Source organism: Archocentrus centrarchus, chromosome 19 (assembly GCF_007364275.1).
Source record: "Archocentrus centrarchus isolate MPI-CPG fArcCen1 chromosome 19, fArcCen1, whole genome shotgun sequence".
NCBI classification, from domain to species: domain Eukaryota; kingdom Metazoa; phylum Chordata; class Actinopteri; order Cichliformes; family Cichlidae; genus Archocentrus; species Archocentrus centrarchus.
Window position 1 is genome coordinate 30,948,975 of NC_044364.1, and position 16,822 is coordinate 30,965,796.

Here is a 16,822-nt window from a genome sequence, read left to right on the forward strand (position 1 = left end):
GAATAGACTTCGCCCTGCCCTTCAAACATCAGACTGAGATAACAGCTGAGAAGGCTGGAAAATAGGAATCATATCTTCTTGATCGGTGCAGATCATTCACACAGTGAGTATGAGACCAAGACCAAGGAGAGATTAGCTGGATTGCCTGTCTCCCTGGGCATTTTAGATAAGATCCTTACACAGGAGGCAAGGATCAGATATGTGCTTTCATTTCTCATCTGCGATTTCATTGCCTCAGTCAGAGGAAGAAGATTTTGATGAGTGATCAGATAAACTACAGAGCGCCACATGCCTGTGCATATGATGTTTCCCTCTGGTTCTTTTTGTATCCTCAAATACTGAAGTCACTATGTGCAGGATCACTGTGTAATTATAATATCTTTCAAGTATGGCAATCAATCAAGGTGATAACTAACTGAAAATCATAAGTGTACAAGAAAAACTTGGATATTCTCTGAGATTAAAGTGGTCCATTTGTCATTTGTGAGAAGAAATGTAACATCCTCAGAGATTATAGTCAAAACAATTCCACATGCACCCATAAGTGAGGAAGTGCACCAGTATGAAGTAATTAGTGACATTCCTGCAGTCGTGAAAAGAGAGTTTTCACAGCACTTCATGCACCCCCTGACTCAGTAGCTCATACAACAACTTTTAGCAGCCATAATCATTTTCTGTATGACTTTATCATCATGGAGTGGCTGTGGTTCAGGAGGTAGAGCAAGTCACCTACTAATTGGAAGGTTGGTGGTTTGATTCCAGGCTGCTCCGGGCTGCATGCCAAAGTATTCTTGGGCAAGATACTGAACCCCAAGTTGCTCTCTGATGCAAGTGTTGGAGTGTGAATGTTAGACAGTCAGCACTTAGTTTAGTGACACATGGAAGTGCTGGTGTGAATGGGTGAATGTAAACGTGTTGTATGAGTGCTCAGACAGCGTAGAAAAGTGCTATATGAGAACTAGTCCATTTACCATTTCAGTCTCTCACATTGTTGTGAAGAAATTCAGACCCACTTTTCTTTAAAGTGTAGCTTCAGTTTATTAAAGTTTGTGGGCATGAATTTATGCACAGCTCTCTTAAACTCCCAGCACCGCCTTTCAGTCACGTTAAGGTGTGGATTGTGATTGGGCCATCACGACACCTTGATTTTTTTTTTCTTTTTCAGCCCTTCTGTTGTAGATTTACTGCTGTGCTCGATCTTTGTCCTGATGGCCAGTACTACTTGCAAATACACTGTCAAAACCACTGGCTCACACTATAGAGGACTTTCAATTCTATACAAAATTGCTTTAAATTTAAAATATGATTAAGATTATCCTTTAACATATTGAACATTTGGCATTATTCTATTTTTTCTTGTCAATGAAAATCTATAGCTGATTATATTCTTGTTGTTTTGTGTAATATGTAAAAATATTTGCAAATAATAAAAAGTTAAGTTTATTTACAAAGCACTTTTCACAGACATCTTGTCATAAAACACTGTACAACAAAAGGAAAAAACAGAATAATCATAAAATATTATAGAAAATTAAAATATAGTTGATAGCAATATAAAACCAAGTTAAGATAAATAAAATAGAATAAAAGAAAGGTTTATCAATAAGAATCTCAGCAGAAATCTTGGTTAAAACAAAAAAATGTTAATTTAAAGGAGTACACAGAGCAAGCAGGAGTGTGTTTAATGAGGAGTTGAGAGAAATTGTCTGGGTCAATTTATGTAATTACAAGAAAATTAAAATGAATTATAAAATCTACTGGAAGCTGATGTAAAGACTATAAAAAGGGATAATGTGAACTCACGTACTAGTGTGTGTTAGAATTCTGGCTGTGGCATTTTGTATACCTTAGATGCAAGAAAGAGATCATTTATCAAAACTGGATATTACAGTAATTTATGCAAGAAGACACAAATTCATGTACAATTTTCTCTAGCTCATGCAAAGAAACCATAATTCATAATTTGGAAATGTTCCTTAAATGAAAGAAACAGGAACATGAAATAGATTTTACATGCGAGTCAAAGCCCAGAGAAAAATCAAATACTACACCAAGATTTCGAATGTTGAACTGAGTGGACGAGCAATCGTTTGACTGATTTTTGGATATAGTTCAGCAGTTTCTACAGTCATGGCCTCAGTCTGGATGGAATTTAAAACAATGTAATTGTTGGAGAGCCAGTCACTTATCCAAGATAAACAGTCAACTTAGCGTGAACAGCCTATCAAGCTGATGGAGTTTAAAAGACACATACAGCCAGATGTCATCAACATAAAAATGAGAGGAAAATTTCAGTAAATAATTGAATTAAAACCGCAAGCGGTGATATCGGGCCCTCGCACTCCGCGCGCGTCGACCTGTGGCGCTCGTCGACCCGTGCCGCACTCGGAGGTTTTGTGATCGTGATGGGTCTCTAGAAAGTTGAATTCTTTTATAGGAAAAGGTATCTTTTGCTCTCGGCATAGACGCAATGGAATATTTGGGGGTGTGGTCACGGCTCCAGCATGCAAAATAGGGCATGGGTCTGATTGACTTTTTTGATGGGCTGTTTGTCTAGATGATGTGGAGCCAATTTGGTCTCACTGGGTGAAATGCCCTAGGAGGAGTTCATTCAAATAGCAGGCCTGAAAATGGCAAAAATTGACACTTTCAATTGAAGATGCTGGACTTCCTGTAGGGTTTGGAGTATGGCTCCAAGAGACTTTTTTGTATGTCTTAGGATGTTACATGAGTGTGCAAAATTTCAGAGCTGTAGATAAAATGTAACTCAGGGGCTAGCTAAAAAACATGGTATATTATGATATTTAAAGCTGCCAGTAGGGGGCGCTCTAACGTTTATGGACTTTATGCATATCAATGTGTTCAGGGCAGGAGGCTTATCAAATAGATGAGGATTTTGTAAGGAATGGTGAAAGATATTTCATGTATTTCAGAGCAAAACTAATTCTGTGGACGGTCATACAAATTTTCATTTGCTTCTGTAGGGGGCGCTATTGCGCCTACAGTCTTGAATCTGTAGTTATGGATTCAGCCTGGGTGTGTACATGAGTGATTAAATTTTCAGCCTGATCAGACAAAGCATGTGCGAACAAGTGCACAAACAATTTTGGTGGTGAGGGAGAAAAACAAAGGCCAAATTTAATGGCCTGGTGTGACAAGGCCGTTTAATATTTTGTAAAGATTTCCACAATATTTGATGGGCTACTTGTGTAGATGATCTGGAGCCAATTTGGTGTCAGTGGGTGAAATGCCCTAGGACGAGTTCGTTCAAATAGCAGGCGTGGAAATGGCAAAAATTGACACCTTCAATTGAAGATGGCCGACTTCCTGTAGGGTTTGGGGTATGGGTCCAAGAGACTTTTTTGTACGTCTTAGTATGTTACATGAGCCTGTACATTTTCATACATGTAGATAAAACGTAGCTCCGGGGCTACTCAAAAAACATGCTATTTTAAGATATTCCGAGCTGCCACTAGGCGGCGCTCTAACGTTTATGGACTTTATGCATATGAATGTGTTCAGGGCAGCATGCTTATCACACCACTGAATTTTGAGCCAGATTGGGCAAGTTGGCTTTGAGTTACAGCCATTTTTGTGTTCATGGCGAATCATCGAACTTTGCCGTCCCATAAGGGTCACGCCCTTTTGTCAAAAACTCACAGTTTTGAAAACACAGTAAGTCCAACTTCTTAAGGCTTTCCAGGTGAAATTTGAGATGGTTCTGCTAAACCACCTTGGAGCTGGACCTCCAAGTGTAAAATATGACATTTCCTGTTCCCACTAGGTGGCGCTGCGACTGATATGAAATATTGTCATATGTATGTGTTCAGGGGGGCACCCTCATCCTACTGGAGAAGTTTGATGCACATTGGATCATGTAGGTATGAATGAGAGGCAATCAAAATTTCATGGCGAATGATCAAAGTTCAAAGGGGCATAAGGACCCCTCCCCCTTGGCAAAAACTCACCATTTTCGAGATTTAGATTCCCCTGGGGGTGTAGGTTAGACAAACCAAATATGAAGATGATAACGTCTAAAACCTCTGAGTTATTAGAAAAAGTGTGAGGGCTGCAAATCGCCAAATTTGCATAATTAATTCAAAATGGCGGACTTCCTGTTGGGTTTAGGGCATGGCTCCAAGAGGATTTTTTGTGCGCCTGGACATGATATACATGTGTATGAAGTTTCATTCATGTACGTGAAACACAGCGGTGGGGCTCCAGTTTAGGGGGCGCTAGCGAGCCATTTGGGCGCGCCCTTGCCCGAGCCCATTAAAATACTTAAATTTTCACCAGGTGTGACGCATGTGCAAAGTTTCATGAGTTTTTGAATATGATAAAGCCCCCAAAAAGCCAATTCATTTGCCTGAATAATAAAAAAAAAAAAAAAAAAAAAAAAAAAAATAATAATAATAATAATAATAATAAACGAAGCAATTACAATAGGGCCTTCGCACAGTTCGTGCTCGGGCCCTAATGACACCAGCTAAAGGAAGTGCACAGAAATAATTATGGACCCAGGACTGACCCTTGTGGAACCCCACAGGTTAAACTTGCTCACCATAACAGAGAACGGCTTTCAGACATATAAGAGGAGACCCATTGTAACCCACTCTATGGTCTACAGTATCAAAGTCAAATAATATGAGCGCAGAACAAGCCCCTCCATCAGAGGCCATTAAAAGATCACCATAGACCTTTAAGAGAGCAGTCTCAGTGGAGGGCTTCTTTGAAAACCACACTGAAAGGATAGAAATCTGTAATTTACATAATAAGTATCTGAACTTACTTTCCATAACCTTTTCTAATATTTAGCTAATCCTTGCATCAAGATAATTAATATTATTTTTTATGTAAAGGAATTACCTCAGCATGTTTAAAATAAGAAGGCGTAAACTCTCACTCCAATGAGCTGTTAATAATAGACAGCGAAGAAGGACCAATTCTTCTAAGAGTCCGAAGTAGGACAGAATGAGGTAATATCTGTAACAAGGGTGAAGAAGGATTCATCTCACCTATTGTTGTAACTCATTCATAAGGGGAGGACTTAAAGAGATTTTGGATCCACTTCAGTCCTCATTAGTCCATCTCCTTATTCACAAAGGGACTGCAGTCATTACCAAAGAGCATCCAGAGGTGGAGGAGGAACAATAATGCCCATAGTGCAAAATAATACCCTGGGATTATTATTATTATGATTTATGAGATTGTTGAAATAAGAAGACCTAGCCTCTTTCACTGCCCCATCATCAGAGTGGAGAAGCCCTTTAAACCAAACCTGTGGTGTTAGTAATAGTTGCTCTGCTTTTAGACAGGAACACTGAGTTAGAATATTTAACCAGGGTGAGCCACAAACAACAGAGCAGTAACTGATTTTGTAAGGAACAGCCTCGTGGCATGGCAGTGTTCATTAAAAGAATGACCCAGGAGCTCAGTATTATTACAATTAAATACTCAAACAAGGAAAACAAATGGTATCAAAATTCATCAGGTTCCTTTCATGTTTGGAAGTTTTCCTGTGTGATCAGATTACAAACAGTGGAAATGAATCCACCTGAACAGCAAAAAAGTCCTTTTCAGGCATTCTAGTCAAAAATGATTAGTTGGGAAAATGCAGTATGTCTAATGTCTTTCACTTTTTGAATGAAAAATGCATTTTTAAGAGTGGGTGTTACAATGATTAATTTATGAAGACACATTTTTTGGAAGTTTAGCAAACAATTCTCAGTCATCTGCACTTGACCTTTCTTTCCCTTTTTTCGCTGTATCTAATATCCTCTTCTTCTCAGCTCTTTTGTAGGCTGTATGGTGTGGGCAAAACCAACTAATTACAGCTATACAAACTTTCCCTTTAGCTTCAGCAAACCTTGTCCTTGACAAAGCCAGCAACAATGTGAGTAGTCTAGCTTGTGAATGCCAAGTACCAAGAGCTGAATAAGAGCGCTTATTTCCCTTTTTAATTATCATATAGCAGGTTGTCTCAGCAAACACCATTTCCCTGTAAACAACTTCTGCGTTTAAGCACAGTACATAGTAATTAAGATGGGTAGATATTTGTCCCATGCATGCTGTATAATATAGTCTTGGCCAACAAATGAAAAATGTGATTTGTCAAAATAAATGTGTGCCTGTTGTTGTTTGTCTGTTGTTTGTTGTTTGGCTTAGGGGATCACTTTTCCTTCAGGGCTTAAACAGGTAAATAAACTATGAGTCTCATAGTGTAATAATGTCTAACCAACAACAGCAGCACTAGCAAACCCGCTGTTCTGCCTCTGTGTTTGCCAGTTTGGGCTGTTTTCCAAGCTGATCTGTTTAATTAAACTAAACCTCTGCATCAACATGCATGCTGTCCTCTATCTGAGCTCTGAGCTGACTGGCAGCGCAGATCAGCCCCACGTTTACGCAAAACTCACCTTTGTCCATTTTTATGGGAACTTCTTTCAGGCAAAGAAAAGCACCCCACATGCACAGGAGTCTGTGCAATGCTCGGCCCTAAATAACACTGTCAGTACATTATTATTTTAGTAGAAAAGTCTGGGATACAAAACATTATGATGTGTTTAAACTCGGTAAAGCATGAGCTGCATGAATAAGACTCCAAGTCTTATAAACCTTGTAAGGCTGCTGGCACGGCTGTATGGCAGCACAGTGGGTCAGTGGTGAGCACTCCTGCCTCACAGTGAGAGGGTACTGGGTCTGAACCCTTGTGTGGGGAGCTTTTACATTGTTCCTACGCTTGCTTTGTTTTTCACCAGTCATCAAAAACGTCCTGTGGTTAATGCTGTCTGACACGAGCCATTCTGAACTGGAAAGGATCTTTTTTGTCTGTTTAAATAAAGGTCAGTAAAAATGCTTTACTACTCAGTGCAGTGAGCTAAATGCTAATGTGTGTGCAAGTCTTGCCATGTTTATCATATTACACTAACAAGTATAACTTGTCCTTTGGCAGTGGTGTGCGACACTTTGAGATGTGGCATCAGTTGTGGCTTTGTGCAGTGTCACTGTTGTAAAGGAGTGTGTTTTAACTGGAACTATGATTTTTTTTTAGTATCTTTATTCAATGCCTAAATCTAACCTGCAGCTATAAAAGTGAAAGTAAAAAACTATAGTGCAAAACACAAAGTTCCACAGTGAACAACAACTTCAACACAACACAACGTGTTTCATGAGACTCTGGTAACATCTGACAAGATGGCGTTCTGTGGTACCTCTGGAAGAAAGCACACTGAGTGGTCATTTGACTTTCAAATATTAGTTCATAAACCAAAGCATTGATAATATGGGAGCTATGAAAAAAATCATTTTCTAATAGGTAATATTTGAAGATAATTTTTAATATCTTTGATCAAAGCAGTGGAGGGCCTGACTGACCCACAGAGAGATGTTGTCGCTGCCATACCCATAAAGGTCAGGCTACTCCCTGACCTTTGACCACGCTGCTTGCATTTCTAAAAGGTCAGGGAGTAGCCTTAGATTGAGCGTGTCTGCTGAAGAGGACTTCTCACATAAAGATGAATGACTTTATTGTTGAGTTCTGAGTGGTTAATGGCTCAAGAGCACAAAGTAATTCATAGCATTAGCACTGAATAAAGGACTGGACGCGCACACACACACACACACACACACACACACACACACACACACACACACATGCACACAGAGTTCAGGCTGTGTTAAAGAATAAAGGTAGTAATATTAAATATTGACTTTCAAGCTCACTGACATTGTACAGGCTCTGTTTTTGCATTACAGACTGAATATTTCTATGTATGTTTGCGCGTGTTTCAATAAATAACTGCCCCTATTTCCCAATTTCCTAGCAAAATATAAAGACATGAGGGGTGGCTCAACACTTTTGTAGACAGATCTATTTATTTTAATACCATAGAATCTACTGTGGAGTCTTTTATGCCACAGACTTGCTGCTCAGCCCCAGTTAATCTTACCCCACTCTTGTCTTCTTGTGTGCTTCAGGTCACTGGCACTATGGGTAACATGAGGAGCGGCCTGCACCAGCACCTCGCGAGGCTGGATGAGATCTTTGCTACGCGGGGTGACTACGTGCAGACCCTGCAGTTCATGCAGCAGATGGCTGACAATGTGATCAAACAGCTGCTCGGCCTGTCTGACTGGGAGAAGGCTAAAGTGGATCTGGCATCCATTGCTGATCAAACAGCAACTGTAGAGTACTACAGGTGAGAACAGAGAGGTACATGTGTCACGCTTGTACTGTGCAGGCTGGTCAGGAATCTGTTCATGCTCAGTGTGGGCAGTGCTATAAACAGGAGGAGAAACCCATCCAGGAGTCAGGAAGTACATTTCTCCCAAAAGTTAGTGTATTTTTTTCTTTCCCTGAATATTTTCAACATTTTAGAGTGTCCAAAAAATTGTGTGGGAGGCATGCATATTTATTTCTACAATGCAAATCAGAAAATTGTTTAAAAATATATTTATGAATGCCTTAGGAACAAGTTGCATCTTCATACATCTTTTATGGCAGTTTATCTGGCATAAGTGGATAAACATGTGCCAGAAGAAGACCTAAGCATAGGTGAAAGTGGCTGCAGACCCCAAATGACATTCATAAATGTTATGTTAAAAATACTCCAAATTAAATAAAAATATCATTTGTTTCTTAGAGACATTCACAAACCTGCATACAGTTATGGTATCAGGTTCCTTTCATAGCTGCACTGAGCAGTTTGAACACAGAGGAATAGATCATTCATGTGTAGGTAGTTACTTTGTACACATTATGACCTGAATATATCACACAATATTGAGTAGGTGGGATGAAATAATGCCTGTGTGTGTGCGCGCGTGTGTGCGCATGTGCGTGCGCGCGTGTGTGCGTGCATGTGTGTGTGTGCGCACATGTGCGTGTGTGTGTTGTGTGACACAGTTCTTTGAGATGTTCAAAAATAAAAGCATCTCATGAAATCATCAGTGATCATTGCATCATCCAGACATCCTAAGTGAAGAGACTAATGATAGAGTAATGCAGCTAACAACTATAAATGCTAACACCTACTTTCTGAGGCCTCACTGCTGTTGTATTCGTCTTATCATCTTATTGTCGACAAAAAAATGGGCCCATGGCCTTTTTTTTCCTTACATTTCTTGAATAGGCTCAGCGGTGTTTCTGTGCAGTCTGCTGTAACAGACAAGCTTATGTATTTGTATTGATCTGAAATGCTACTCCTCTGCTCAGCCAATAGCTCAATACCCCACATTGTTTCATACTAAAAGAGCAGGCAGACCAGAAGCAGACAGCCAGACTTTGTAAGCTGGTAATGGACTCATTATCACGGCTTCAACCCAACAAATAGTTTGTGCACAGTTGGTGTGTGTGCTTCCTGTTATGTTTTTTTGTTTGTTTGTTTTGGTTGTTGTTGTTTTTCATGTTGGACTTATAAAAGCCTGTGTGCTGTTCCCTCATTCAGAGCTCTTTAAACTTCCTCACAATGGTTGTTATGTTACTTAGTCTAAATCTAACATTATTTCTTGCACAAATTGCTCCATATTCCTTTCAACTGTTGCCCAAAACAAAACTCTTGCTGTTCTTAAGCACTCTGTTTACCATGCAGTTTGCTCTCTATCTGTGTTTTTAACCAGATTACATTTAGATTTTAAAAACATCTGCACTTTTTTAGCTTAGCTAGAAGGTTCCTGATTGAAACCTGCTGCATGTTCTCCCAGTAGCTGTGTGGGTTCTCTCTGAGCATCCTCCCACAGTCCAAACACATGCCTGTTAGGTTAATTGGTCATTCTAAATTGGCCATATGAATTACTCAGCATCACTGTCTGTGTGTGTTGAATGTCCTCCTCAAGGATAACCAATTTAAAAAAAGGAAAAGAGTTTACCGTCAATTCTTTATTGTTGTTCCTTTGTTTTGAAATAAAATACACTGCAGAGAGTGAAACAGTGCTCAAAGATTTGGCACATCACCTGTGCATGAACATGTTCACAGACAGATTTAGTGTTCAGTTTTGATTTTGAGAGAATTTTTTTGCTTGTATCTAGACATGGTAATAGAGTTCATCTCCTTATCTTAATTAAGAGATGATTTAATTTACCATTTGTAATTTAAGCTAAGTAGAAAAGTGACATTCAATATAAGATGTGCTTTGGCTGGAAAGCAATAATACTGACAAATGTCTGTCTTCATAACGTTTCTCACAAAGTTACCTGAAGCTCTCGGATCCAGTCAGCTCTGACCCTTCTGTGAGCGAGGTCGAGCACTCACAGGCAAACATGCAAACTTCTACTGTCTTCTACTGTTGTCTGTTATTATGATAATCTTTAACTATTATACTTATCAGCCTTTTGACACTGAATCTGGCAAATGTGAATCTTTTCTTGTAATTTGTTTCTTGAGGAAAAGAAACCATGCTTTTTTATTATACATACATGCCACCCCTCCAGCCCCCCCTGGTGTATTCATGCTTTGCTCAGACTCTAATTGGTTTAGGATGACATAGACAACAAGGTGGTGGTGTTACTGAGCTACCTCCCATGCTGATGCCCCAGCTTCTTGTACTGTACCATGCCAAGGGGGGGTAAGATAAAAAGAGGAAGGAGGTGGTGGCGAGGGAGAGAAAAGGGGCTAAAAGAGTGAGGAGGAAAAGAAAAAGATGGAGGAGAGATTCTGTAGAGGGGTAGAAATACCGGTTTGTTAGAAATAACAAGAAATGATCAGGGTGGAAGATGAGCAACAACAAAAAAAATGACAGTGGAATATTCCCTACAGTTTGTATTTTTCATAGCATGAAACATTCAGCATATGGATTTGAATCCATTCATTATAAACCATCTGGACAGGTTTGCTGTGTCCACTCACAAACTGTTCACATAACAGATGGTTACAATGAGGTGGACAACTGCACAACATTATACCCTCAAGCATGCGCACACTTTCACACCCCTCTGACACCCGGATCTGCTGAGGTGAGATCCGCTGCTATACTTTCCCCTTGCTTTCCTTTTCTGTTTAGTTTTCATTGTTTTATTTCACGCAGCTCCAGCACAGATCAGATCTTTGTTATCGTATCTGCCACAGTTTGATTTGATGAATTATAATAAGAATGATTCTCTCCAAAGTAACTGCTGTTTGCTGCTAAAACCACTAGCTAGCACAGCAGAGTAAGGTACACTTTTAAACAATTATGTGGCACATACCACACAAAATTCATATTTTAGCATGTGTAATTTAAAATACATTACTCGTGATGCCCACTGTGGAAACATGTTACTGGTAGCATTCAAGAGAAACTTCTCTCCAACTGGCTGAATTATGAAGGTATTGTTACTGGCAGAAATGAAGGCAAGACTACAAAAATAAAGCCTAAATTTCATAAAACTTGAATTTGTCTTTAACCTCCCATACTCTATCCTCCTTCCATAAATAAAAGGCGTTCAGCAGCAGCAGCAGTTTAATTTTCTGCTCTGTCTGTGTCTGCAGGTGGCTCACATACCTGCTGCTCCTCATCCTGGACCTGATCATCTGCCTGCTGGCCTGTCTGGGACTGGCCAAGCAGTCCCGCTGGCTGCTCACAACGTGAGTCTTATACACCCTGTGACACTGGGCTATTTTACAGCAACAAGCTATCTTTTTGTTCACAAGAAAAGTGGTAATCTGTTCCTTTTTTTTCACTTCTTTTATGTGATATTTTTCTGCTCTTTCCTTGCGCAGCAGGAGAGAGAGAGAGACAGTGGGTGAAAAGCAAAGGCAGGATATATATAAAAGGAGTCGGCTGGGAGATTAGTAGACTAAGCCTAACTAACTAACTGGGTGATATCGTGGAAATAAAATATATTTATTTTGCTTTTCTAAAAATAATACGATGCTTGAGGCAAGGTTTGCATCTCTTCTCATGGTAAATTGCCTGTGAACAAGGCAGCTGAGCAATGAATCACATCCTTGCTCAAACACTGCTCTGATAGCCATTTTGTGTTTCACCATTTGTATTTGTACCATCAGTATTGGCAGCAGCTGTCGAATGAAATCAGTTAAGGTTGAGATCTTGGTTATTCGATGGCCTATGCCTGGTACTATGTGGACAATCATAATTCTGATTTATAGAAAATGATAAAGTTGATTTATGGAATGTAACAAATAATCTGTATGATTTCTAAGTTGATAAGAATGTGTCTGACACAGAAATGATTTGAGCACAACATGTTGAGGAAGTTGTGCAATCTTGGAGAATCACTGAGCAGGGTAAAATGAGGAACTGAAACCTGTTGCCTATAGGAATAAGTAGGAACAGGGGGGGAAACAAGCTGAAAATAGTCTTAGATGGAAAAGTACCTAAAAGCCCAGAGGGGAGAGGGGATGAAGTAATGGCCAAAGCCAAATACCATAATTGGTAATCGAACAGTGGAGTGATAATCTGTCATGATGATGTTTTAAAACTAGGATGTGTCTTAGATTTAAACTATAAAAAGGTGATGCACAGAAGCATCAAGAGAGAATCTAGGGAGCTCTTCCCAGCACCAGGACAAGTCTACAGTCTGGTCCAAGCCAACCCTGATGTGGACATCTAATTGACTTAAAACGTTTCTGTGAGCATTCTCCCTGCACTTTCAGATGAAGAGTGGAAGTACCTAAGCTGTTGGATTTAAAAAGGATTCCCGTATAACAGTAAGGACTAAGAAAGGAGGACAGTTAACAGAAGAAAATCAACATCTCTTCCTTTTTGGACTTCTCCTTTTTCTCCATTTCGCTGAGGCAGTAGTAGACTGGACGTTGGGTGTGGTCGCTTTGGCCGAGTGACTCACTCGAAGCCCTTTCTTTCCAAAAAAGGATTTTAAACATTTGGACTTTTTCAAACCCCTTCCTCATCAGCCCTGCTTAAATATAACATCTTGATTCTGATTTAATAGTTCTTGTCAAGTTGTCTCAAATTTTTGTGCAACTTTCCCCAACTTGAAAAAAGGAATACATCTTCTGGAGTTTGGGATAACTGGGTTTCACTCGAAATTACTTCACACTGAACGTCCTCCTATTTGTTTTCCTTTCTTTTATTTGGAATTTACAAGGAGTGACATGCAGTCACTTTCATAATGCAGTAAGTTAGGTGAAAAACCTTTAAAGGAAACAAACAAATACAAACAATCAACACAAGCCCGTGCACACTTATACGCACATTGCCGTAATATAAATAAAAGCACCCCACCTACAATACACATAAACTCCCGTAGAAAAGTACTTCCATTAACAATATGCCTGTTTAAAATGACTGCTCTTATCTTCACTATATATAGAATTCACCGTGACACAACCAACAGCCTTAATTGTGACATCTCATAGCCATATTACAAACATTTGTTAAAACTGTAACCCGAATCAATTTGCAACTGAATACGATGATCAGTAAACCAGCATGATCTCAGACGCTAAACGCCACATGTAAACAACAACAACCGTCAAACCACATTCACATGACAGAATATTAGTAGCGCTGCACCTATGAGGCCCACTTCTAACAGAGGCATTGTACGCTCTTACCGGCTGCCTCTCCAGTGTTTAGATGTATTGTTTGCACAAATCCTCCGGCGTACTCCACTCTCGTTCTGTTTCAGCTTCCGTGTTAATTTGTTTGAACGGCGCGGGGCGGGTCATGTGACGTTAGACACCACAACAGATTCAGCTGTAACATTACGCAACACCCGGCTCAGCTGCAAGTCACGTGACATCGATTCAGCTTTCCCTGTCCACTATAATTTATTTACATTTTACCTTATTATTATTTTAATTTTAATTTTCCTTTATTATATTTTTTCCTTTTACTCACCTATTACCCTTCTCCCTGAAACAAAAGTTTAAAAAAATCAGGTTTGACTTAACAGTTCTGGAAATTATGCTCTGTGATCGATTAATTTTGATGCTGAAATTTAAATTCTAAGTAGATTGTTGAATGTGAAGAATTAATTAAGAATTGATTAGTGAGCTAAATGCAAACTGCTTGAGCTGAAACCTGCGTAATAAAATTTGACTCTAAAAAGTCAGTATAATTCTCTCGAGAATTATTTTCTCTTTTAATGGTACACCTAGTCTCATGTAACAGTAATACTCTAGGTAAGTTCAGCTCTAATATCTGGTTCTGTTTTGGACACACTAGTCTATTAGAATTTACTTCTACTTTACTTATGTCCCTTGGGCTCGCTGTCCGAGCCGATAAAAGAAATCTGGTCAGTAACAAGTGCACTGATCTAGGGGTGGGCCGCTATAACTAATTGGGCTATATTTCGGGGTCGGCGGTGTGAGCCTTCCTGACCGGCAGCATCGAAGTATAGAGGAAGCGGGGCAGATGTTAGGATTATCAGCGGTTAGAGCCAGATGAGTCACCCCGCCACAGCTTAAGCAGTGTCACAGAGTTCGGAAGAGGGTAATACCCCGCTGGAGATGTGGCCTGGACCCTATGGAAGAGGTAAACTACCTGTGGGATCTAACACGTGGCGCCCAACGTGGGGCGTGGCCGGAAAAAAAAGAGGATTTTGCCGCGCCTAAAGAACCTAGATAGCCCGGAGAGGTTATCATTCGTGGGAGATAACCCCAGGATTGATAGGAAGAGCAGCGCGAGGCAGAGAGGACTTCATAAGCTGTTTGGAGTGTAAGCGGAGATCAACCCACGCTCTCAACCTGTCCAGAAGCGGAGTGACGCGGACAGGAGTAGCAGCAGACATCGCTGAGGACACCCAGACTGACAGGGACCCAGAGGACTCTGCAGGAAGGCAACGCTCAACTCCATCCCTTGCCTCGAAGGTACCTCGAGGGGCCTTGGGGAAGAGCAACTCAAGACGACAAAGACAAAGAAGCGCCAGAACAGTCTAGAGATGGCTGAGGCGAACGGTGAGGGAAGGCCTGAAGAGCCCCAATCAGAAGGAGCGTCCCTCCTTAAGACACTCAAGGCACCCGGCGAGGAAGAACCGGAGGCGCCTGCCTCATCGGAGGCAGGGTCGACGGAGGCGCAGGGAGCAGCAGGGCCGGCAGTATCCCAGGTCCAGGCATGGGCGATGATTCATATTGTCCCATGGGGAGAAGGATGGAAGAGATGGGAAGCTGCAATCCAGCATCATGTAGCCTCAAGGTGTATTGATATGGATGAAGAAGAAGTCGGTAAGGCGGTTGATGCAGCTTGCAGTAGGAATCAAGCTTTTCGGACAACCGAAGTGTTAAAACGAATTTGGGTACAAGTGGAACCATCCCCCGAGCCAGGGACGAAGAATACAGAAGTGGCTGGAATGGGCAGTGAAGGTAATATGGCCCAACGGCATAGAGGAAGACCCTCTACCCATAGCGTCGTGGCTTAGTCCCCATCCAGAGTATGATCCCATTATTAAAATGCTGGGGAAGGTAACAGGTACTGGTGCAATTGAGGTAGAATCAAAAGTTACTGCCGCTAAGCAGTACAAAGAGCACCGAGGGATACTGCAGCAGTTGGAAAAATATCAAGGGAAGGCTGAGGAACTCTTTAAGGACCCCCCCAGAAAGTATAGTAGGGTCTCAAATAGAGGGTGGAGAGTCTGACTCGGAAGATAACTCTGAATTGGATTCTGAGAAAGATGGAAGATGGGATATAAAGGGAACAACGCTGCATCTAGCGGACCCGCCCTATAAGCTTGAGAGTGCATCAGAGACACCACAGAAGGTGCAAGCTCTTCTGAAGGAGCAGAAGGACTGGCTGAGAGAGGAGTACAAGTGGACCTCCTCCTTTGGCCTGGCAGACGAACCAATTCAAGAGGAGACGCCGTCGGACTGGCTCCCTAAACTTGAACCCGTCCCAGAGGAGGCTATGAAGTGGAGGAGCCAGACCCAGAGGATGATGTATCATCACTATGGTGAGCCATGGGAGTTAGATGGACATGGACTGATTGTGCTGACCAACGCCCAATATAATCCTAGAAATAATAATTTCAAAAAGGAGTTAAAGAATCAAGCAGGTCGGGAATACATCTAAGAGTTAAAAGACAGAGTAAAAAAGTTGAAGGAATCGGAAAAAGGAACACGGGTCCTGATCACCAGTGGTGGGCAGTCTGGGCACTTTGCCATTATACATGTTCCAGTGAAGGAATACCAGAAGGGAGATTCTTCAGAGGAGTATGAGCAACAGTTGGTTGATGCTCTAGAAGAAGGACTGCATAGTGCCAGTAATACAGGATATGCACGAGTAACAATGTGCGTTGATGGGATCAGATCGGGCGATCTACCATGGATTGTGGCTTAACAGGCCATGGTACGAGCTGGGCGTCTACATACCACTGGGGCAGCGGCCTGGTCTGGGATCACAGAACTGGTTCTGGTCACCTCCAAGAAGCAGCATAAAGAGTTCCGGGAGCGTCTTTCCGTGAAGCTGAGACGGCAAGGAGGTGAGAATTCCTGGTTCCGGTGGCCAGAGAGATGCCGGGGGCCCCGCTGAGGACATCGCGACTTAAGAGCACTTCAACCCCGGGAAAAGATGATGGGGAAGAGCCATCAACATCTCAACAACAGCCCCCTTCAGTTAAGACACCAGAGCGAATGAAGCCTGAGGCAGTGACCCCGAGGGTGAAGGCCTCCCCTGCAAGACTCAGCCTGCAACCATTGAACGATTATGTTGGTATGCGGACTGAGGGAAATACAGGGGTTGCTACCTTCACCTACAGGGTGCCATCCCCCACTAATGTCCCAGAGGTGGTCGACTCATGGACTTGTGGGCTAGCAGCCACACCACGGCAGGAGGCACGGAGAGAGCCGATGAACTCGTCTAGCTACGCCGGACGACAGCCAGAATACAGTGACATCAGCGAAGATAGCAGCAGTGAAGGGGAGAAAGAAAG

The 16,822-nt window shown here is 41.5% G+C and overlaps 1 protein-coding gene across 3 annotated transcripts in view; it reads left to right on the forward strand.

Moving 5' to 3' along the window:
* Window positions 1–16,822, forward strand: part of ttyh2 (tweety family member 2) — a 111,209-nt gene that overhangs the window by 53,628 nt on the left and 40,759 nt on the right. For 2 of the 3 annotated variants that reach the window (XM_030755684.1, XM_030755685.1), the window contains exons 4-5: window positions 7,975–8,195; window positions 11,463–11,558. In XM_030755684.1, the coding sequence (XP_030611544.1) occupies window positions 7,975–8,195; window positions 11,463–11,558 (317 nt within the window). Of the gene's footprint in view, window positions 1–6,726; window positions 6,840–7,974; window positions 8,196–11,462; window positions 11,559–16,822 lie in introns of those variants that run through there. The other variant, XM_030755686.1, reaches the window with a different exon arrangement.